We start from the raw sequence: 24368 nt of genomic DNA on the forward strand, positions 1-24368 counted from the left end.
TTTCCTATTTATGTTCCCCCTTTTCTCTCTCTCTCTCTCTCTACTCTATCCTCTCTCTCTCCTTCGATCCCCCTCCTTTTCCCTCTCTCCTTCAGGCTTTTCTCTCTCTCTTTTTATCAACCCCCTCTCTCTCTTTTGCTCTCTTTCTCTCCCTCTCTCTCTTTCTTACTGTCTATCTACCCTCACTCTCTCCCTCTTTCTCTCTCTTCTCTTCTCCCTTACTCTCTCTCTCCCCTCTCTCTCTTCTATCCTCCCGCTCTCCCTATCCTCTCTCTCTCTCTCTCTCTCTCTCTCTCTCTCTCTCTCTCTCTCTCTCTCTCTCTCTCTCTCTCCTGCAACTAGCATGCGTGCACACAGTGTTCCTTGTGGGACTGAGGGAGGCAGTGCAGCTGGAGCCCATAGAGCAGCCTGCGCTGCACCAACCCAACCCAGTTCTGTCCAGCTCAACTCAGTGCACCACCCCCCCCCCCCCCACACACACACACACACTCACACACACACATGCAGACACACACAACACACACGCAGACACACACAACATACAAACGCTCAAACACTTGCTTGAATTTCCCCTTGGGGATCAATAAAGTATCTATCTATCTATCTATCTATCTATCACTCACACTCACACATACACTCACACACACACACACATCCACACACACACACACACACATCCACACACACACACACACAAGCTCGGCCCATCCCCGGTCTAGTCCTGTCCACCCCAACCGCAGGCTCTGCTCTGGCGCTGCATCGATGCTGGATGCCAACCTTTCCCCACCACCTCAGCTCCTCTCAGGCCAAGCGGGCAGAGCGAAGGGTGGGCACCGCGGCCAGAGGCGAAAGGGCACGCTGTCATAATCAGTTGCCATGGTACATTTAGCTGTCATAATCAGTTGCCATGGTAGATTTAGCTCTTTTTTCTTCTTGCCTTCATGCCTCCCCCTTCATATAACATACTTTCCTAATAAAGCGCCGTCATGGAGACAGCGTGGGAAAGGATGGAGATAACCAGCAGCTGGGAAAATGAGACATTTCAGGAATTTGCTACTAACGCATTGTTTTAATGAACATGAGCAAAACCATTTGTTTGATTTAGCCATGGAGACCTGAATGAGATTTGCTGAAGGATCCATGCAGGGTTCTATCCAGCCATCCAAACCATCCTCATTCTTCAAGCCAGAAACACAGCCAGAAGAGTGCAAAGTTATTTACATCCAATGGGACCAACAGGAAGACTCGTACGAGAGACCTTTGTGCATTCTTTTAAATACATTTAAATACGCCCCACAGAATGGCTATTCATCTATTATGCTGGAACTTTAAAGTGGAGGACAAGGGGTCTTTCACTGTATCAGTCCTCTGGAAGAGCTTCTGGTTGCACATAGCTCCTACTCAGGTCAGTGCTGGACTCCTTACATGCCTGCACACTTGCATATACATGACCCAACGGCGCAACAGTATGTGCAAACATGAGCTACATGCCAGCCAACCCACTCACACTAGCGTGCGTAACCCACAGCCCGCGGTCAGGACCGATCGTCATCCCACATTGTTTGTCTCCTTGAAGAAGTCTCAAAGCTCCATAGCACTTGTTTTGTTTTGGAAAAGAAAAAAAAAAAACCATACCCCTCTCCCCTTTACCCTCTGAGAGCAAAGCCGACAAACATAAATTCATCATGAGGCACGGAGAAGGGGAGGGGCCCCATGAGGGCCCTGGGCTGAACAGTCTGTTTGAAGGGGAGGAATCGCGGCTGATCTTCCCTCGGGTGCCTCAGATGGTGCTCTGCCAGTCTCCACTGACCATGGGGAACGGGGCGCTATAAATAGCCGCGTCCAGTTTCGCGCGGAAGCGGAAAGGACAGAGGCACTACTGCTCTTTGCAGACTCTTCAGTTAGTCTCCGCCGAGCCTCTCTCAGGACCCTCTCTACCACCCTAATGTAGGGAGGTGGTCTTTGTTCAACTCTTTGTGTTGTCAACTTTTCTAGCTGCCCCAAGTGAAGGAGTGAGTAGAACCCTGGAAATAGAACAATTCCCGGGTCATCGTAAGGAAAGAATCATGCATGGAACCTTCTAAAAGACTCCATTAAACGGATTCCAGACGGGACCGTTTTTGCGAGAGTGGGCCATTCACAAGCGCAGAGGGAGAATCTTGAAAGTGGGGTAAATATTGGTACACTGGTTTAGTTTGGAGAGAGAGAGAGAGAACACAGCCCGGAGAAGAAGAACACCTGAGAGAGTTCTCCCGCGAGAGATGTGCTACGGAGAGGCTGCTGTTGCTCATTTGCTGATTGGTGAGGCTCTCTGAAGAGCCGGCGAGTCTGCCAAGCACACTTATCTTCCAGACACACACGCACACACACACATGGAGTAAAAGCCCACTGCTTGTAACATGGAGAAGAGCTAGCACTGTGTTTTTTCTTCACTCTCTCTAATGAATAATAAATGTATACAACTCTCTCTGAATTGTGATTAATAATTTATGGATGACAACGCTCCCTAGATGAGGAACAGCTTTACCACTGTTTGGAGATAGCATAGTCTCTCTCTCTCTCTCTATGGGAAACGCTTTCTGTGTGAAGATGAGGTAACATATCTCCGCTCAAACCAATTGGGTTGATGAGTGATAAACATTTGGGGTAAACTTTGTGATAGTGTGTGAGTGTGTGTGTGTGTGTGTGTGTGTGTGTGTGTGTCCGTGTGTGTGTTTGGAGTCAGTGTGTGCGTGTACACGTGCCTTTTGAAACATACATAAAAGTTAGTTGGTTTGAAGGCTTATCATTACAATGAGTAATGATGGAACATGACAGATGCTGAGCATGTGCTCTCCACACACTCTATCCAAAATTTCAGCTCTACTTCGCCCTGAGCAGACTACCCTCTGCAGCTCACATGTACACACATGTACACACACAAAGGCAGCCGTGCGTGCGCAGACACACCTACACACACACACACATCAAGGTCAGGATGTGAATGGAGCAATGAGATGGGGTAGTCACAACTCAGGCACTTACTTGTTCCCCTTAACAGCCCTCTTGATTCATCTAGACACCGGAGGGGGGAAAGAGCAGCTAAGCTTATGGGTGTTTGGAATCAATTTTGTGGCCAGATTTTTGTCAGGGTATTTGACTCAAATGGAAAAAAACGACCAGCCTCTAGCCTTCCTTTAGCGAAACAGGCCTGCATGAGACAGACAGCCTCGTATGACTTTTTTTAAACTTAAGGACATCGACTGGAGTTAAGCATATTACAGTAAATAGGTTACATGGCTGAGATCGTAACATGTTTCATGTTTCCCTACACAACATACACACAACATCCCTCTCAGCCGTGTCTTCGTTGTTATTCCACCCCAGGCTTCGCGGCTCATCCGCCGCACATCAAACAGAGCTCTCCATAAAAGCCTCTGGGACGACGCTGTTGGGAAAAAAACAACCGCACGCACAGGCGTTAATATTTGATCAAAGGTATTGTAAGTGATGTTATCACTCCTCTCAGATGGCTAACGTGTCATAATTGTGAGGGCTCGTCAGTGATCCGTACCGTTTCCCCTCAGTGAAATCACACGGTGAGGTCACCATCTCCGTGCTACGCAAGTGTCATTAGACACACAGCTAAACAGAACAGAACAGAGAAAGAAAGAGGCCCGAGGAATGACAGGATATTTGCTGATGGATACTGTAGGCCTACTCGCGTTGCGTTATGACGAAAAAGGAATGATTATAGGCCTACACAAGTGCACTAAGATACGGCTGAACTAAGTATAAGTACATACAGGCTAAATCAGTTGAATCTAGGAGTTACCTCCAACTACCGTAATCATTACAGTTTGACATAATTGCCTCGACGACCACTCTAATAAAGTTATGTCGGGTCAAGTTGTTCTGTTCATCTCTGCATGTAGACCTGCAAGAGGATATTGATCAGAGCTAGAAAAGTAAGTAGTAGACAGGTAGCGCGTTGTAAATAATGTGAGAGGCCTGCATCGTTTGTCTCTGGGATGCTATTTTACTGAGCAAGGTGTCCTTATCGTTTCAAACATAAATCATATTTGTGTCATTTGCTGTCCACTAGAGGGGGCATGATTCATTCTCAACGGGGAATGATGTCTTTTCTTCAGAACATCTTGTCCCCTTGACCGTGATGCACCGGGTTGTTGACTGGTGGCTGAGTCTGAGACCAAGATTAAAACACTGCAGCTGAATATGTGGCGGCAGAAAGTTATTTGTATCTTCAAGAGCTAAAGCGATCAGTATGATAAAAGACTGCAGTCATCTGTAAATTGCTCAGACAGATGCTAGAAATAAAAAGTAAAATGTACAGAAATGTGTAGTTTATTCACTAATTCTATTACAAAGTACAAACAGGGCAGATGAAAACACTGGACACAATCAAATAATTAAAAAATGTACAACACAAACATAAACACAAATGCTTAAAAATTAACTGCTCCCTTTAGCTTTTGATAATCAGTCCCAAACCACATACAGGCAGCCGTTTATGCCCAAAGTGGCAACAGTATGCTACATAATCTCAGTAAGCAGTCTTTTCAGAAGAACAATAATGTCAGGTCTTGTCCATCAAAATAAGAATTGGGAAGAGAGGTTTATGCTTTTTGTTTTCCCTCTGAGGGTGAAATATCAGGTTCTAGAATATTTCTGCAAAAAGTCTGCAATTCTATCTAGAATTGAAGGGGATCAGATCTTACAACTGCTTTGTATGAGTGGTTCACCTACTGTATAACTACAGTAGAATTGTAGGGGGTAGAATTATAGAGGCAGAATTCAAATTAGAATTAAAATTATATTCATGTGATCTTATATTATATCTGTTTATAGTGTCAATAAATGTTTGTGCTTTGTGAAGATGGAGAAGGATACCAAATTAACTACTCAGTAGAATTAAGTATGTTAGGGTATCCCGTGTAGAGGTTTGACCATTTTAGACCTCTAAATCTTTAAAGTGCCCACTCCAAATACCATAACCATTTATTTCCCAGGGTAGGCCCAGAATCTCCATATTGTCCAGTTCTGAATCTCCAGTTCTGATGCATATTTAAGTCCATTTTGTAGATGAAAATAAGAGGGTTCAGGTCAAGAAAATAGATGGAAGTGCATATTAGATGTCAAAGTCAACTCTCAAAGCGCTGTAGTCCATCTGAGGGGGGCTGGTCTGGGGCTTCAGTGTCAGAGATGAAGGCGAGGCCTCGGGGGGTGGTGTAGGAGGTCGGGGAGCAGAGCAGGGCGGAGGGCGACTGCTGGAGTTGCCGTTCCAGTGAGGGGTATGCCGGGGAGAGTGAGCGGTCGCCCCCACTGCCCTGAGGGTGCGACTGGAGCGGCGATCCAGAGGTCCGGGGCGCCCGCGAGAGGGACGAGGTGGACGAGCAGGAGTTGCGGGGCGTGCGCGAAAGCGAGGACGTAGAGGAGCAGGAGATGCGCGGCGCCGCCGCCGCACGGGACAGCGACGACGTGGACGAGCTGGACAGGCCCATGCGGCTGCCGTAGCCGTACGCCGCGCTGCTCATCAGGAACTCCCGCGAGCCGTATGCCGGCGGAGTCGGACCGCGTGACGGTGGGCCTCGGAGGCCCTCCAGCGGAAGGCTGCGGCGGCTCGGCGTGTCGTACACCCCGGTGTCGGGGGTGACGTAGCCCGGCGCGGTTGCGGGGCTGGTGGGGCCGGCGTGGGGCAGCTGCATGAGCCTCTCCCGCTCCTCCAGCTCGCGTCGCTCCTGAATGGACGCCATGATGGCCTTGGACAGGTTGTCGTAGCGCACGGGCGAGGGCTCGCGTGGCTGTGGCGACTGGCGGCTCACGCCCATGAAGACGGGGCTGCGCGTGTGCGGCGAGTGGCGCTGGATCTCAGACGCCCGGGACAGGCCCAGGCCCCCAGAGTCCAGGGGGAGGTAGGGCACCTGGAAGCCCAGCAGGGGAAGCCCTCGTTGGGAGCCGTTGATCTCCCCAGGGGTGCCCAGCAGGCTGTCGTAGGAGAGGCTGCTGCCGCGGCTGGTCAGCGCGCTCGGGGAGAGGCGAAGGCTCTGCGAGGCGGACGACGCGGGGCCCAAGGAGGTCAGACCCTCGGAGGTCTGCGAGGAGAGCGAGGGCCGGTCGCGGTAGCGGTGGGCATGCTTGAGGCTGAGCGAGCGTGAGTTGAGGGTGAGGGAGTTCAGGGGCAGCGTGCTGGACGGGAAGCCCAAGCTGGGGTCAGAAGAGAAGTCCTGAGGCCGCACGCCAGTCTGCGTCATTGACTCCATAGTCTAAGAGATGGGGTGGGGGGGGGTTGGGGCAGATAAACAGAAAGTCAAATCTGCCCAAAACATTCAGGAAATGATAATAACTTTAAATCAGAGGACTAAGCATTTCACTACATATTGTACTGTTGTGTAAATGTATGTGAAAAATAAATAACTCAAACTTAAAGCATGTGGTGATGTAGTTACATTCCTTTAGATTCACTGAGTTACAAGACAACTCTAACCTGCCGGACTTCTTCCCTGGAGGAGAGGGGGCCGAGCTTGGAGAGGTGGTTCAGGGAGGGACGCAGTGTCCCTGTGGGCTGGGCGGAGGGGAAGGAGGACCTGCTATGCAAGAGGCTCTCTGAAAACAAAACAACACAACAACACAACAAAAACAAAGAGTCAATGACCCAACGTCACACATTAATTGAGAATGTACGCTGCAAATGAATACATACAAGGCATACATATACACACATATACTGTAGATATGTTTATACACAATTCATATCTATATTTTGCAATAATATATAAATGCATGCAGCTATTCGCTGTACAGCGTATGCTAAGTATGCTAAATAAATTGCGTAGCACACATACAGTATGAACATAGCTGTTACAAATACTGTAGTCATCTTCTGCGTGGTCCCTTCTGTCCACTTACCTTCCAAGGCAGCCAAGTGGTTCCTCAGGAGGACAGGGTCAGGTTTGGGTGGCAGGGGAGGAGGGGTGTTGAGCCGCTTGCTATCTGGCACATCCACTCCTTCGACAGCCTGCAGCGCGCGAGGAAGGAGAGATCACAACATGTCAAATGAACCGTAGGAACGTGTTCCTTCTCTGACATGAGCAGAAGGGACGTAGGAAAGGCAGAGTTATCTTGTAGCAGACATGTGAAAGGACATCTGTGGCCTATGAGGATTCGTCCATCATTTTTTGGCATTACCAGTACATTACATTATACATAACATTAAGTTATTGTCTTTGCCAATTTTTTATGGGAAAGACAATAATAAAAAAATAATACAATTTATAATAAGCATAGAAGGATACCTTATTTGGAAGGATATTAGTTTGGATTCCATTGTCCCTAATTTTAACAGGAGTTTCTCTGTCACTTTCTGGCCTCTTGAAAGGTGGCTGGATTCTAATAGGAGTCTTCTTTCTCCGCTTCACGATGTACCTATGGACAAATCAAAAGAATTCTGATTCGAACATGACTGAAATGTCAAGAAAATATTTCCCACTCACTATAAAGTGCACGATTTCAAACACAGGAGAGTGGAATACCAACTGTTTCTGCAGCTCTATTCACCTTGGGCTCAGGGGACTACATAGAACAGATTCCACATTGCCAAAGCAACCTTTGGTGAAAGGGTTCACTCCTTCCTGGAATTTCCCCGTCACCTGCAGAGAGACAGAGGCATGCTAACGAGTTAACATCTGTGTCTGTGTCAGGACTTCACCGCTACGGTGCAGCAGAGTGTGTCCCCTGCTCTGTGAGAGAGTGACCTGAACAGTGGTAGTCTCACCTGCTCGTTTGTCGTCCGCCCTCTGGCTACCAGGACCAGGTGGAAGCAGGCCAGCCCCAGGACTGGCAGAAAGAACAGCCCCGAGATGCTCATAACAACCACACTAAAGTATACAGTGAAGGGTCCTTACATTGGATATCACAATTATAATATTATTGACAAAACAAATCATCCAAAAACTTGGCACAAATTGCAACAAAAAAAAAGAAGATGAAGGGTTGGTTACCAACAAATAATAATTTTGCATGGCAGCACAAATAAAAGTACTTATTTTACTGTAGTACTTCTAAATCTGTAAACCAACACTAGCATGTAGCATTTTATTCTACCAATTACCAGACAAGCATGACAAGCATAATGCAGCCAATATATCACACACAGTGGGGTGGCTCTACAAGTGTCGGCTGTGATGTCTGATTTTCCCCCAGAGACATCAGCTGGCGTGATCAGGAGCAGTGTTAACAACATGTTATTGATCGTGATGTGTTTTGGCTACTGGGATGAAACCTTGAACTAGACAACCCATATTCAGCCCTTCTGGCAGAGAGATGCCTTGCCTGTCTTCCTCTTACAAGGGAGTTTAAAAGAGTGCATTAGTGAAGTTAAAATGGTATTAATATTGTCTGGATTAGATCGTATAGATTTTATTACTGAATTAGGCAGGCTACATAATGGATTACATTGTTTAAATTGACACAGTAATCTGGTGGAGGAGTCAGTGTGGTTGTCAAGGATACGTGACGGAAGCTTCCAGAGCCCACAGGTCCTCCAGATGTTCCAACACATACAGAAGCCCAAAGCCGAAAACGTCCAACATGTGGACACTAAGGGTCAGCAGGAAGAGGAAGAAGTAGCGGTAGTTCCTTTTCCCAATGCAGTTGTTGACCCATGGACAGTGGTGGTCAAAATCCTGCAGAGCAATATGAACATATAATAAATACATGAGCATATTATCCAGTAGAGCTGAAAGATGAATCCATTTTTAATTAAAATTGCAATTTGAACTAATGAAATGAGCAAATTGCGAAGACTGCAATTAACTGTGCAGCACCATAGGCAGCAGTACAATGAATGTACAGCAAAACAGCCAAGCAGAAGTAGTGCTGGCCTAGCCCAAGAAAGAATATTTCAGAGTAATTTTAAATGCATAGTATATTGAGCTAAACTTGACCTTCAAAAAATATATTTTGAATCAAATGGCAATTGCAATATCTGTCAGAAAAGTCGCAAATAGATATGTTCAATAAATCGTTCAGCCCTGATATGCAGAGAAGCAAAGTGCTGTTTGGGCTAAAGAGAGAACATGGGATGCTTTTATGATTATGAATCCATACTTAGGATGACACATATAGTTTTTTTTGAGTAAATGCTGATTGGATGAAATTCCCCATAAAGCTTAATGGGTTATGTGGTAGTGGGAAAGCCTGGACTTCATGACACGGATGTCACATCTTCAGAAAAGGGAACAGGAACAGAGAAAAGAGGATTGACCTGATTAATGCCATCTCTCCCTGTCTATCTATCTTTCGTTTCTCTCTCTTTATCTCTCTTCGTTCTCTCTATTTACCTCTTCTTTCTTTTTTCTCTCTCTATTTACCTCTTTTCTCTATCTTTCTCTTTTCTCTCTCTCTTTCTCTCTCTGCCTCTACTTCTCTCTCCCTCTCTCTCTCTCTTTCTCTCTCTGCCTCTACTTCTCTCTCCCTCTCTCTCTCTCTCTTTCTCTCTCTGCCTCTACTTCTCTCTCCCTCTCTCTCTCTCTTTCTCTCTCTGCCTCTACTTCTCTCTCTCTCTTTCTCTCTCTGCCTCTACTTCTCTCTCCCTCTCTCTCTCTCTCTCTCTCTCTCTCTCTCTTTCTCTCTCTGCCTCTACTTCTCTCTCCCTCTTTCTCTCCCTCTTTGTCCTTTATCCTTCATCCTCAGAAGTGTTATCCACATGCTAACATTCTGACTGCACGCACAGAGGCTGAACCGATGTCACACAGGCGCACACACACATACACAAACACACAAAAGCATGTACACAAATGCTATGTTATTTTCATAGACATAATAGACATCATTTACACACATGCCCACCAGCGTCTGTGCACAAATTTTGTCTGTCACACAGTCATACACTCTCACACACATACACATACACTCTCATTACGATATCATTACGACACATACACTTTCTCATTACAATATCATTCACAATACAACATAAAGACCTCTGGACAAATCATTACTAATTCACACACACACACACACACACACAAGCTGCGACTTTTACTTCAAATACACACACATACACATACACACACACACACACACCACCAAACGTGGCTGCACACACAGCAGTGGGGGCAGCGGGATGACAAGTGTAAGGATTTACACCACTTCATGTGAACACACACACACACACACACACACGCACGCACACACTAACCTCTACGCAGTGGTCGCACACACTGCAGTGTGAACAGCGCGGCGGTCTGTAGAAGTGACAGGAAGTGCACCACTTCATGCGCACCTGCACGCCACGCACCTCCACGTTCTTGTACAGGGGCGCCCGGAAGTCGTCGTCCTTATCCTCATCCTCATTGGCTGAAATCACACCACCAAACTCAGCTAAACATCCTCTTAAAAATAAGCACTGGGGATGAAAGCACCCATACTTGGGGTCAGCACCCCCCCCCCCCCCCCTGACCCCCACCCACCCGTGCCCTCTTTTAGGATTAGGGTCAACTGTCAACATTCATGGGGTCAACATTGTGAGTTCTTCTAATGAGTGAAAGTGTTAAACAACATCCATTTAAAGCACATAAACATTGGGGCTAGCTCAGACTTATTTGGCATCTGGTATGAAAGTCTGTGCCTGTCAGAATACATTACTGTCAGTCCTTTGGAAAGGACGAAATGTTCGCACAATCTTCACTGTTTCATTCTTTCAACTTTTTCAGTAATACATTTTTTAAGGCTACAGCAGTTGGTGGTAGAGATTATGCAAACGTTGCCTCACCTCTTGGCAGTACACCAGGGTCCATGAACGTTGCCATGCTGAAGTTGGCCAACACGAAAAAGAACACGACACCAGTGCATATTGGCGCTGCCAGGCAGATCCGCTCCGCCAACCAAGGGCCCCTGTGTCAGCAACAGAGAGCAGTCAATCAACTGGATGCAGCACTAAGCACAGCAGACTGTTCTTTCTGCATGCTCTACTTAGCCACAGCACGGCACTCTAATTGGTCCCCTTAAAACAACACCATGGATGAGTTTATGTTTATGCCCTTTGGCATCAATATTCAACACCATTTAACGCTAGTTCGTCAAAAAACGACTAAATGGGTCATGATACTACCCGATCAACATAGTGGCTACATAGTGAAAAATCAGGTGTTCCAGGACTGCATTGGTAATGTCAGAGTCACAGACTTCATGTCTAGCATCAGATTTAGTTAGCTTAGTTTAGGTTATTTAGAAGCCTTTATTTTCAGGTAAAATAACTGCATTGTGTTAGTTTAAATGGATAAAATAATAAACAAATAATTCATATTCATTTTTAGACAGTACTTAGACAGTAATGCCTACTGTCACTATTGATGTTTTGCCAATGTGGCAGTGAGTGATTTAAAGAAGTGCTGTCTGTTACAAATCACTCAGAAGAAACTTCTTGACCCAGTGAATGAATTACAGTTCACCGACATGAAAGTGTCTGAACGATGGAGTGGGTCAATATCCCAAGAAGCTTGCCCCCACCCTCAGTCCCTGTGAGTGTATGGGCTGCATATGTTGGAATAAATTGTGGTGCACCTCCCCCTCACCCACCCACACACACACACACACACACACACACACCCTGAAATAAGAGTGTAAAAAATTACATCTGCTCTCGTTTACAGTACGTGACTACTATCACAAATAGGTTTCCATATTTTTTATGAGGTAGAATAACCTGACCCACAACAGTTGCTTGCATGCAAATGGGCCACACTTTTTAACCCAGAGGTCTGAAAACACTGCGATCTCAACCTGCGAACAATAATAATCTATAATCTCCCACAAATCCATGATATATGGATGGACATGCAAATATATGTTTTGTTTACATTTAGACGTTTCTACAAATCCCTCTCCTCTGGAAAAAAAAGCTTTGATCATCAATCCATGTCTCCCCCTCAAATCCACAAAACCCTGGAATATTGTTGATCCACCAATCCACCCCTAACATAAACACTGTTCCATTACCCTTGGGTTAAATGGTCATCCTCTGGTGCAAGACAAGAAGTGGATTAGAACCACTCCATCTGTGCAAACCACCTTCCATCACTTAAAACGATAACTGCTATCACAGAAGAGTAGAACTAATACACCACAGTACTAAATATTCCTGTGCAATGAATACACATTCTATATTGAAATGATCAATAAAATATATACAAACTTCAAAGCAAATAAAGTAAACTTTTCTCTTGTTTTATTGCTGAGGGATATACTTTTTCATTGCAAGTGAACACTGGATAAGCATTAAACCCATGACCTTGAAGGTGTCGACACCATTTGCCACCAAATGGGCCACAGGGCCAGCTCTTTCAGACAGGGCTTATCAGGAGAGGAGAAACCATGACAGCTAACTGCACCCCCGTGAGCGGGGTTGTTCAACGGTCATGTTTTCCACACAAACTGCTGTCATCCACAAGCAATAACAGACCTCCCAGATCTCATGGTTCCCATTGGACCTCATGCATACAGGCAAAACCATCTCTGAACCTGATTGATTTCATTTGGACTGCTTCTATTTTTTGGACTCCTCCCATCGAAAAATCCCCCCCTTTCGTCTGATGAGCAACAAAGAAGGAATGTCTAAGCTCCACATTCATAATTTACAGCCAAAGTCGAGAGTAAGCTCTGAAACTTTACAGAGGCCTTCAAAGGTGTCTCTTCATCCACAAGCCTGGGTAGAAAAAAAAAATGATGAAACGGAATGCATCTGTGGGCAGCCTGCATCTCCATGGTTACCAGTATACTCTTCTGAGGACACATCATACACTGATGCAATACAGATTTCATTTTGCAAACTACAAAAATAACTCTCAGTTCCACACAACATCAGCGCTGCTGTTAATTGATGAACAACATAACAAAGCTCATCTCATGCGGAGGAACGTAATGATCTTGTCTGCTCTCTAAAGATGACAAATGAGCCCAATGTGGCCGACATGGAAATGTTTGATTTAGAGAGGGGATTTTTATATCCTTGGAGCGAGATTAAAATGGGGAGGTAATCTCGTTTTCAGCACAGGTCCAGAGGGGATGCCAGGGTAGATTATTCCCACATTGTCTGATCAAATGGAAGCATTATTACACATACATAATAGAACTGAGAGCGCAAGTAATTGCAAGGGTAGCTCAGAGCCCTGAACAACCATCTCTCCTCTCACGACAGCACCATGGAACCAACTAACACAGAGCTGGAGCCCAGATAAACCCAATATATTACTGATTATTCATAAGTAATCACATCCCTCAAACATACAGGCAAACTGTGTTATCTTAGATGGAGGGAGTAGGGAGAGGCGTGCTCCCCAGGGCACACAGATCATGTCTAGGAAATTTCTCATTCGGGCTTTAGGATTTGAGGATCTGGGATAACATGTGGAATCTTGACTGGGACAGGCTTGGGATGTGGGTTCTGGGGCCGTGGTGGTATATGTGTGTTTGTGTGTGTGTGTGTGTGTGTGTGTGTGTGTGTGTGTGTGTGTGTGTGAGCATGTGTGTGTGTGTGTATGTGTGTGTGTGTGAGCGTGCGTATGTGGGCATGTGTGTGTGTGTATGTGTGTGTATATGTGTGTGTGTGTGCGTGTGTGTGTGTGTTGGGGGCCACATAAGAGGAAGGGTCTCAGTGTGACTCTGGTGTGCCAGGAGGGAAAGAGGGTCGGGGGGGGGGGGGGGGATGGGGGGGTTGTGGGCTCAGTCCTCATATCGGGACGCCCCACTCCGTGCCAGCTGCACCTCCTTAATCCTCAGATTACGGAGCGTGGATTACAGGCCCACAGAGGCTGCTTCTCATCAGCACGGCAGAACGGAGCGGAGAGAGCGCGAGAGAGAGAGAGAGAGAGAGAGAGAGAGAGAGAGAGAGAGAGTGAGAGAGAGAGAGAGAATGAAAGACAGAGAGAGAGTGAGTGAGAGAGAGAGAGAGAGAGAGAGAGAGAGAGAGAGAGAGAGAGAGAGAGAGAGAGAGAGAGAGAGAGGAGCGGACAGGGGAGAGGGTAGAGAGCAGAAGCAGAAGCCACATAAAACACGTTCAAACCAGTGCAGCCTCCTTCATCACATCACATCACATCACAACACACATCACACCCCACCATCACACCATCACACCACACCACACCATCACACCATCAAACCACACCACACCACAACACACAACACACAACACACATCACACCACATCACACCACAACACACATCACACCACACCATCACACCACACCACACCACACCACATCACACCACACCATACCACAACACACATCACACCACACCACACCATCACACCATCACACCACACCACACCACAACACACATCACACCACACCACACCACAACACACAACACACAACACACATCACACCACACCACCACACCACACCATCACACCACACCACAACTCAACACACACCACACCACAACACACCACACACATCACACCACACTACACCACACAACACACATCGCACCACACCATCACACCACACCACACCACAACACACAACACACATAACACCACACCATCACACCACACCACAACTCAACACAAACCACACCACACCACACCATCACACCACACCACACCACACAATACACATCGCACCACACCATCACACCACACCACAACTCAACACACATCACACCACAACACACATCACACCACACCAACACAACACAACACACCACACCACAGCACACATCACATCACATCACATCACACCACATCACACCACAACACACATCACACCACACCAACACATCACACAACACACATCACACCACATCATCACAACACACCACAACACAACACACATCACACCATCACACCACACCACAACTCAACACACATCACACCAACACAACACACCACACAACACACATCACATCACACCAACACACCACACCACACCACAACACACATCACACCACACCAACACACCACACCACACCACACCACACCACACCACACCACACCACAACACACATCACACCACACCACACCACAAATCACACCACACCATCACACCACACCACAACACAACACAACTCAACACACATCACACCACAACACACATCACATCACATCACATCACACCACACCAACACACCACACCACACCACACCACACCACACCACAACACACATCACACCACACCACACATCACACCACACCACACCACACCACACCACACCACAACACACATCACACCACAACACAACACAACACAACACAACACACATCACACCACAACACACATCACACCACAACACACACCACACCACAACACACACCACACCACAACACACATCACACCACAACACACATCACACCACAACACACATCACATCTCATCACAACACAACACAACACAACACACATCACACCACAACACACACCACACCACAACACACATCACACCACAACACACACCCCACCACAACACAACACACATCTCATCACAACACAACACAACACAACACAACACACAACACACACCACACCACACCACAACACAACAGACATCACACCATCACACAACACACATCACACCACAACACACCACAACACACCACAACACACACCCCACCACACAAATCACATCACACCACAACACCATCACACCACAACACACATCACACCACAACACACATCACACCACAACACACACCACAACACACATCACACATCACACCACAACACAACACACATCTCATCACAACACAACACAACACACAACACACATCACACCACACACACCACACCACACCACAACACACATCACACCACAACACACACCCCACCACACCACACCACAAATCACACAACAACACACATCACACCACAACACACATCACACCACAACACAACAAATATCACACCACACCACAACACAACACACATTGCACCATAACATACTGCAGCAGAGGTACAGGAGACGTCTGATTGCACATATCTGAAATCAGGCATCAGATAGTGAGAGGTGCATGTGTGCGTGTGTGTGTGTGTGTTTTATATGGGCTGGTTGATGTGTGTGAGTGTGAAGAAGGGAGGGGTCCTTCAAAGGGGGGTGGGGGTGGAGCAGGGGGGGGTTGAGTTGGGAGGCTGGATGGGCGATAAAACACTCCAACTGCACCGATGGCTGCAGCTGGCGACGAGGGAAACCTCTGCAGCACTGCACGCACCAGACCCACAACACACCACACTAGGGAGACCAGCAAGCAGCTCCACAGCTCGTTACACTCTTTGTTCCAATCGTTTTATGAAACGGTTCAAATTTTGACAGTTATTGAGAACCATTTTTGATTGTCTCTCTCTGTACTAGAAACACTGTTCGAAATGCATCCAGTCATTCACAATGCAAAAGCCTCAACAGAATGTGATGATCTTGAAATGTGAGGAAAAGATCTTCACTGATCAAAGACCATTCATCAAAAATTCCCCACATGTCATGAATGCCTGAAGAGAGTGCTGAAGAACCCCATACTAACGCTGATTCTTTATTTATATTGTCTATGGTACTGATGCTGATACTACCCTAAAGACTGTCAGCGCGCAATGTAGAAGTAAGACAAAACATACAAAAATCCTGCACCTTTTCCTTTTCTACCATTTTAATTAGCCAAAGTGGACTAATGTATCCGCTAGGGCCTGTTGTAATTACAGTATATGTGATGTAAACTATATCGCTTTTAAACAAGACCCCGGCAGATTGCATGTATACCTGATATTGGCCAGTCTGTGTATGTCAGCACAGAATATGCCAGTGCTGGATGACCTCTATGACTCAATTAGCGCACTGGAGCCAGAAATGTTAGAGCTGATTATCCAAGTCTCTGACTGGGAAGATGTCACAGTGTTTGGCCGCTGACCATTGGCGTTTTGGCTGCTCATTCTCTACAGCTGAGGCTGCACACATGCACAAAATCTGGTGCGCTAGCTCTACTTTACCTTTACACTGTTCACTAGCAGTCCCTGCTTTATGGACCTTAAGTCCTCACCGTATTTATGTGACTGCTATAGTTTCTTTGTGCGTCTTTGCAGATCTTCAGTTGCACACAAACTCAAGCAGGCACAGGCTAATTTCATTTAAAGGGCAAATGCCAAAAACTCAAGCATGTCAAAAGCCAAAAACTAGTCAATTGAAACACAAAGGCATCAATGACAGTAAAGGTGAACAGTAATCATTGATCCCATAACAGAATGGCATCATTCTGTGGGCTTAATTAAACAGTACATGCATGGCACACTGCAATACCCTGAGCTCTGTTGTGTCATCCAAGGTTGTTTTTAGTAGGGAGATTGTTCTCAATTGTACAGTCATCATCCTGTTGTGAGGGATATAAAAAAGATTAACTTTGATCACCAGATTCATTGTCACAGCCACTGAATTCTATGACCTTTTTCATTGTTGGGCTCCACTCCGCATCGGGTCCCTGTTCACACTGTCGGGACTTATTTTCCAATATTGACCGGCGGACAATACGTTAACCCTCATTTAGTACACTAGTCATATCATCCAATACTGCAGGCCAACAAAGTAAACGAAGATTGTATTCTCTACTTACATGTTTGAAATTCTAACATTCACGCTCCAAAGACCTAATGCTACAATGTGTTGCTCAATCAGTCCACTTTTTGAAGATTTGCAAGGGAGCAAAAGCTCTGTGTGTTGCTAGAGTACTGTACTGATGCAAACTACTGGTCTGGTAGTTATGTACAGTAATGGCAATGCCAGATTTGTCATCCATATACCTCAATGATCTACTGATTTATAATCCATAAATATGCTGTTTCATTCATAATACTTATTGTAGGCTGTGGAAGGATGTTATTAAGCGCGTCCAGTTCTCTTAACCTCTTAATGGGGAGCCACACCATCCAGTTAAGAAACAATACAACAGTTGAAATGAGTCAGACCATAAACTTATGACATTATTCCTTAAAGTCAGCTTAAAAGCAACAGTAAACATGATTAGACATTTTTTTTTAAAAAAATAAAGAAAAACAGTGGAACTGAAAGTAGAACAGGTGGATGGCCTCGGCATCTTCTCATTACAGGCCAACGCTGCAGAGAGGGACGCTTGGCAGGAGCTTAGTGGACAACTACGACACTCTTTCCCTTTAAGAACCCGATTTCTTACCAAAAGGGGATTACACTTCTACAGAACCTGACCAACATTGATTTCTGACCATCTGGACAGTAATGCGAGTTCATTACATCGCCGGCCGGGCCGCCCAGACAAGTCGCGGCTTGCTGATGAAACACAGTGGTGCGAGAGCGTATTAAATCTTCCGGCAGGGTAAGCTGCCCTCCAATCTGTAGACTGGACTGGGCCAGTGGCCGAGGACACTGAGAGCCCTATCGCATCCCTGACAACGTCTGTAAGTGATTCAGTAAGATGTGTAGAAATAAACTATTAGAATGTCATCACAGACTGATTGATTGATTGATTGATTGATTGATACTTTATGTATCCAGAGGAAAATTTGTGTAATATATTAATAATATAGCAATAATACAGCAAATAATGTTTTACTGTATGGTCCTCTGACAGAAATAGGGAAGGTGGAGAGAATTCAATTAGTTCTTGTGTGAGATTGTATGGCAGACTCATCGAAAAAGTGTATCTTTTGTGAGTATCATCTAATTAATGAGCAATTATGAGTAAGTAGGCATCTTAAATTAACTGCAAGCAAACCACCTGCAAACAAACCACCAACGCACATTTGGTTTGATGAGGATTCCTTATTTCACACAAATATTCGATGGTGCTTACAGGCTAGTGCCATAATTGTTCTGTCATATGAATGATATAGCAATGCAATACTTGAGGATGAATTTTACTCAAGCATATAAACTGCCCAATATTTGTTGTAAGATCTTACTGCTACCAACTACCTCAGAGGTACTGCCCTAGACCTACTTTCCTCTGAGATTGCACTTAGTTGTCATACCCTTGATCTATGGGATAGATTACCAGCAGTCCAGCTACTCTTGCAACCTTGCTATATTCATTAAGATCACAAAAAGAACACTCTTAAAACGAATGCGTTGGAAACAACACAAACTGTCTGGACACAGAGATCACAAAAAGAACACTCTTAAAACAAATGCGTTGGAAACAACACAAACTGTCTGGACACAGAGATGTGTTTAAAAAACAATGCAAATTGTGTTGTATTCAATGCAAGTTCTGTTATTTTCAACAAATACTGTGTAATGAATAACAAAAACAATATGTTATAAAACAACACAAACTGAAATGAATCTAGTCCCCTGTACTTGTCAAACAGCATGCTGGGAATGAAATAGTATTATTAGAGGCATGAACAGAACAGCTATGAGCCAGAATAAGACACTCCCGTTCAACACAGAGCAGTCAGGAGACATAATATCTTGTAGTTCCACTGTTAGCTATAGCTGCTTTGTTCATTGGTCTTCCTTTGAAGTCAAATCTGTGAGGATTGTTACTGATGAAATGTAATTCAATGAAACGTAATTGAATGTCACTGACACTAGAGGTAATTATGTCACTACATTGTCGATGGTTTATAACAAGAAGGAGAACAATGACACAGCATGGGTACTTAATCATTAGACACTAAAAAATCTGTAATTTCCAATTAGTTTTCAAGTTTTAAATTTCTGGTTGTAGGCTACGGGTCAAGAAACTGTCCAGCACATTATGAGCACTGACTTATATTGTGGTAGTATATTAACTCCCCCTGAAACAGTATGGCTGCATAAAGAGCCAAACGTTTCTTTGGCATGCAGATATGAACTGAGTGGTCACTTCTGACCACACCAGCTAAGGGAGAGTGCCTAACTACCCTACAGAAAATAGGTTTTAATGACCACATGAGTAGGTAAATTGAAAAGGAACACATTGTCATTGGCTGTGCTTTTGCCATTGCTGAGATGTACAATAGCATTGCCCTATCAGGCTTCCTGTTTTGTAAATATATCGTAGATCAGTTCTGAGGCTTACTTAAACATTTCCATCTGTAGATAACCTGCCTTAGAATCCGATCTCTGTACTCCTTTGATTGGGCTCTGTTAGACGGATGTACACCCCTAAGGGCAATTACTGCAGACGTGAGAAAACAATAGGAGCTGGTATGTTTAGACTAACTGGGGTAATAATTATCCTCTGACAGACTGCTTCGCTAGCACATCCCCGCCCATATCCAAGAGGACCTCCACAATTAACCACTCCAAAGGCAAACGGCACACTGTTAGCCACACCAAGACAGCTCCCAACAGCTTACTGCCCACTGTGTGCTGCATTAATCGAATATGTGGAATAATAATTAAACTAGGGTGAACGTTGGGGGGAAGAATTCTGGAACATTTTCATGTTCTGTGTTCTCAGGAGAATCGTTCTCTCCAGCTGAGTAACATTGCAATTTTAAGGGAGCATAAATTGATGGTGTGAGGAGGAAATGGCCTAAGCTATATCTGCAATCTATATGAAAAACCGTAAGCATTCATACATTAACAAATTACTTGAATTTTAGAATATTTTCACTAAGTGTCCTGTAGGGTGTTGCATTTATCCTCTCATTCAAGTTGAGTTTTAGCATAAAGCCATATAGAGATGTAAGCTCATACACTGAAGCCAGACCTTTGAACATTGTATGGGATTCACACCACAGCCCAGTCTGTTAATAATGATCTTTCTGCTTGGCTGTCCAGATTCCCCACTATTCCAGGTCCCAGCCCATCCACATGGCCTACATATCAGTCTAATCCTGTTCGGAGTGCAGCCTCAGTCTACTTCTTTACACTGTTTCCTGCATTAATAATGCTGCTGAGCCCCAGTGATATTATGGTGTCAAGTTAGTTATACTTATCACAGGGCGGAGAGGACTGAAATAGGTATGACCTACAACTTCCCTGGAACAACAAAAGACTTTTTCCAAAGGTTACACGACTCAAAATCCAAACTATTTGGGGGTTGAAGGGCAACATTAAAGGTGTCTTCTTTGCAGTCACTGGGACCATAGAAACTGTGTAGGGTTCAGTGGAAAAGTAAAGAGCCCTTAAACCTAAAACAAGGACTTCAATCTAAAGTAAGGAGCACTTGAATTTAGCATGGGTTAGTTTTGACAGATCTCTGCTTCACTCTAGCGTAACTGAAGCAGGGATCATCCTTGATGCCTCCAGAGGGTGTATTATCACATCACACTTGTTAAGTGTGGTTGGAGAAAATAGTTTGGCATTCCACACCATGCTGCCGACAGTGTACTTTCTTCAAAGTAATCCACACAAAACAGCCTACAGGTATGTAACTTTTCGGGATAATCAAGCTGTTCTATTAACTCTAAAGTTAAAAAGCACCAGGTACTTCACATGGAATGCTCTTATCAAACGGAATCCCATCTCGCTCCTGTAAATCTCTGAGGAGAACTTGGACACAACTTAGTCTGATAAAGCAAGCGAGACACAACATTGCAGTTGCCACAGGGTTGAACACCTTGAGTATAAGGTCCATTTGTTTATACAAGATTCCTATAGGGTCTATAGAAGAGCTGTAAGATTCCTATAGGGTCTATAGAAGAGCTGTAAGATTGCCTACAGTACATCTGAGTTGAGCAGCATCTTCTATGAGGCTATGACCTCATTAGTCGACACCTTCGACATGTCTTTGTGATCATGGAGTCACCCAAGACCAATGTTTTGAGGTAAAAGGCAGAAGCCTAGGAATGCAGGAATGTACTGTAAACTACCGGTATATTGTACACATGTCCATTTACAACATAATCATTTAGGTGTTTAAGTTTTGTTTTAATTATTGTTCTTTGCAAATATGTATTACCATGATAATGTGGTAACATACTTTCCCAAATCAGTCCACTCTCAGCAGGAGAAGCCTCCGAATTCTTGACTGGCACAGCCAAACCATGGAAACAGCATTTCACTTCACATCATTTCACTCAAACAAGGACAACTCTGAGCTGGTGACGTTCAGGCTGGCAAAGACAGGCATTCCTGCACGCTCAGAGAGATATGATCCATCAAACACATCATAAGTCGACCCCTCACCACAGCTAAATACACACGGAGATGATCACTGAAATACTCCTCAATCCAATTAAGTCCCTGTGGGGGGTTCAGACTTCCATCCTCTACAGAGCAGCTTTGAGTCAGAAGCTTTTTCAAAAGGAATAAAACGAAACGAGTTTCATTCAAAATGGGCCACATGATTTTGTAATTAGACAGAATGTTACATATCTTAATAACATCCTAATGACCTTGGATGAACAGTAAAGTGAACTGAAAATCAATCAAAAGAGAAATTCTGCACACTCCATGCAAGTATCTTGTAAGGGAAAAATACTTTTTATGAGACCACCTCCTCTGGTGGTGAGTGTGCTGTGTGCCTTTAAACTGTAAATCAACAAATTGATCATCTATAGATTTTAACAGAGAGAGAGAGAGAGAAGAGACTAACATCGGACTCGTTTTCCAGGGATAGTTGGTGTATCTATACTTTTACACCCACCATGAGTACAACCTCCCCTTAACCAGTGTGAGCATTAAGATTACCATTAACAAATTCATTCATTCGAGGATTAAGGGTGGGCTCAACATCTATTCCTTTTACAGTAAGCCAGATGCGGAGGGTGCAGACTCAACCCTCAACAGCACAAGCAGCGCCACAGACCTCAGGCTTCCTAGGGGTCCCAAGCCACCCAATGACAGCGGTTATTCCTCCCCAGGGAAGTTTCTAAGACTGACAGCCCCCTTCTTCATTCCAGATGGGGGAATCAGAAGGCACTAGAAAAAAAATCCTAATCCCCAGCAGCCACCCATCTGCTGAATGGGACCTACGCGGGGCTGCATGGGCGCAATGTACGGACAGAGGAGGGGAAACTGGGACAGTCCGCGGCCACGGGGGTCAGGGGTCACTGGGTTAAGAGCACAGCTGCAGCTGTAGTCTGTAGCTCGCACACAGAGCCGATCCCCCCCACCCCTAAACAAAGCTACATAATTTTGTGTGTACCCCTTACAATTCAATTTCAGTGGCATTTAATTAAATTGTTATGATTAGCTATGAATAACCATTTACATTTCTAAGATAATTAAACATGTTTGCTCAAATGAATACTAACTAACCCATTCAGTCACTTCCAATTCAATTGTATCACATTTACTGGGTGAATTCTGGTGCACCCTCTGCTTTTGACATTTCTTTTTATTAAAGGCCTGAACTACTGAGAAGAAGGAAGCACCTCGTTTGGTGCACAAAAGCCCCCACTCACTGGAGACAGCTGGACGTGTCAGGAGCGCCAATCCCGAGCCTCATCCTGATCATGTCCCAGTTGTGTTAAACCTCCATTGCAGAGTAGAAGTGAATATTTGGGAATAGCTGATACACTAAGAGCCTGTTCCAGCACAGTGGGCGTAATGTGGCGCAGACGCGGGATTACTTTTAATGCTGAAAAAACTATTGTTATCTTTATCCATATGTGAGGGATTTTACATTTTCAGTTACTTTAGTTCTAAATAGTTCAACCGTTATAAAAACGTCTACGTTACATTCAGCGTGTTCAACATGTTCACCTGTTCAATAGAACATTTCAAAATCAAAACATTTACGTAAACTCTATTTTGAGAGGGATGTTGTTCGTTTACGCTTCTGTAAGCAATCAGAAAGATAGAGTCCGCTGACATGGTTACTGTGATCTGACAGTAGGCTAAAGACCATACAGATGTGAGCATGTGGGGTGGGGGTAGCATATCCAGCATCAGGTAGTATTTCCAGAACAAATAAACTGCAAAACTTACGTGAACACAAAAAATAAAGTTGAGGATCCCACCAGGAGACAGGCGGCGGTGGCCACAGGTATGTAGGCGCTGGGTTTACATCTCTCTCCAGCGCAAGCCGGCATTCTGAAGTGACCATTACTTCATCCTTTATCCCAGCAAAGACATCGTGTTAGTGAGTGCTATTACATACCCTCCGACTCCGCCATATGTTTCCAAGTGTCCGCATATCCAAATAAATCGAATTTACTCTCTTTTACGACAAGTGTAGGCTATTCCGGAGAGCCTGTCATTGCATTTCTGCGATGTAACTACTCTAGTGGTTTTAGGGAGGAGCTTTCATTCAAATTAGCCATGATTTAATGACGTGTTTCCTTTCATCTCCATAAAGAACGTGGAGGGGTTGATCATGCTTCAGAAGCCTCGTTCATTGAAACAACGTAGGCCTAGGCCTAGGCCTAAAATTGGTGAGGGAATAATTTAAGAAAGAATTTAAAAAAAATCTGTAATGCATCCTTTTCCAATGTGGAATTATACAGTGAGATAAATTGATTTTGAAACTCTCTCAACAACTTC

General features: G+C 44.9%; 1 protein-coding gene across 1 annotated transcript; it reads right to left on the reverse strand.

The window, feature by feature from the left end:
- Window positions 1-4383: 4383 nt before the first annotated feature.
- Window positions 4384-24072, reverse strand: zdhhc8a (zinc finger DHHC-type palmitoyltransferase 8a). The gene is made up of 10 exons (XM_042081020.1): window positions 23814-24072; window positions 10772-10893; window positions 10199-10356; window positions 8509-8681; window positions 7772-7874; window positions 7555-7646; window positions 7293-7422; window positions 6907-7015; window positions 6485-6603; window positions 4384-6263 (listed from the first exon to the last, which is right to left on the reverse strand). Exons 1-10 carry the CDS (start codon window positions 23915-23917, stop codon window positions 5142-5144), a joined length of 2232 nt encoding a protein of 743 aa, XP_041936954.1. The 5' UTR covers window positions 23918-24072; the 3' UTR covers window positions 4384-5141.
- Between the last annotated feature and the right edge of the window lie 296 nt (window positions 24073-24368).

This window comes from Alosa sapidissima, chromosome 23 (assembly GCF_018492685.1).
Source record: "Alosa sapidissima isolate fAloSap1 chromosome 23, fAloSap1.pri, whole genome shotgun sequence".
Lineage (NCBI taxonomy): Eukaryota > Metazoa > Chordata > Actinopteri > Clupeiformes > Clupeidae > Alosa > Alosa sapidissima.

What these genes read in the sequence shown, in the direction of transcription:
- zdhhc8a (XM_042081020.1), bottom strand. Translation starts at nt 23,917, where the DNA reads ATGCCGGCTTGCGCTGGAGAGAGATGTAAACCCAGCGCCTACATACCT. An exon ending in GGCGGACGACAAACGAGCAG is followed by an intron (nt 7,647 to 7,771) that starts GTGAGACTACCA and finishes GTCTCTCTGCAG; the next exon opens with GTGACGGGGAAATTCCAGGA. An exon ending in TGTAGTCCCCTGAGCCCAAG is followed by an intron (nt 7,423 to 7,554) that starts GTGAATAGAGCT and finishes ATTTGTCCATAG; the next exon opens with GTACATCGTGAAGCGGAGAA.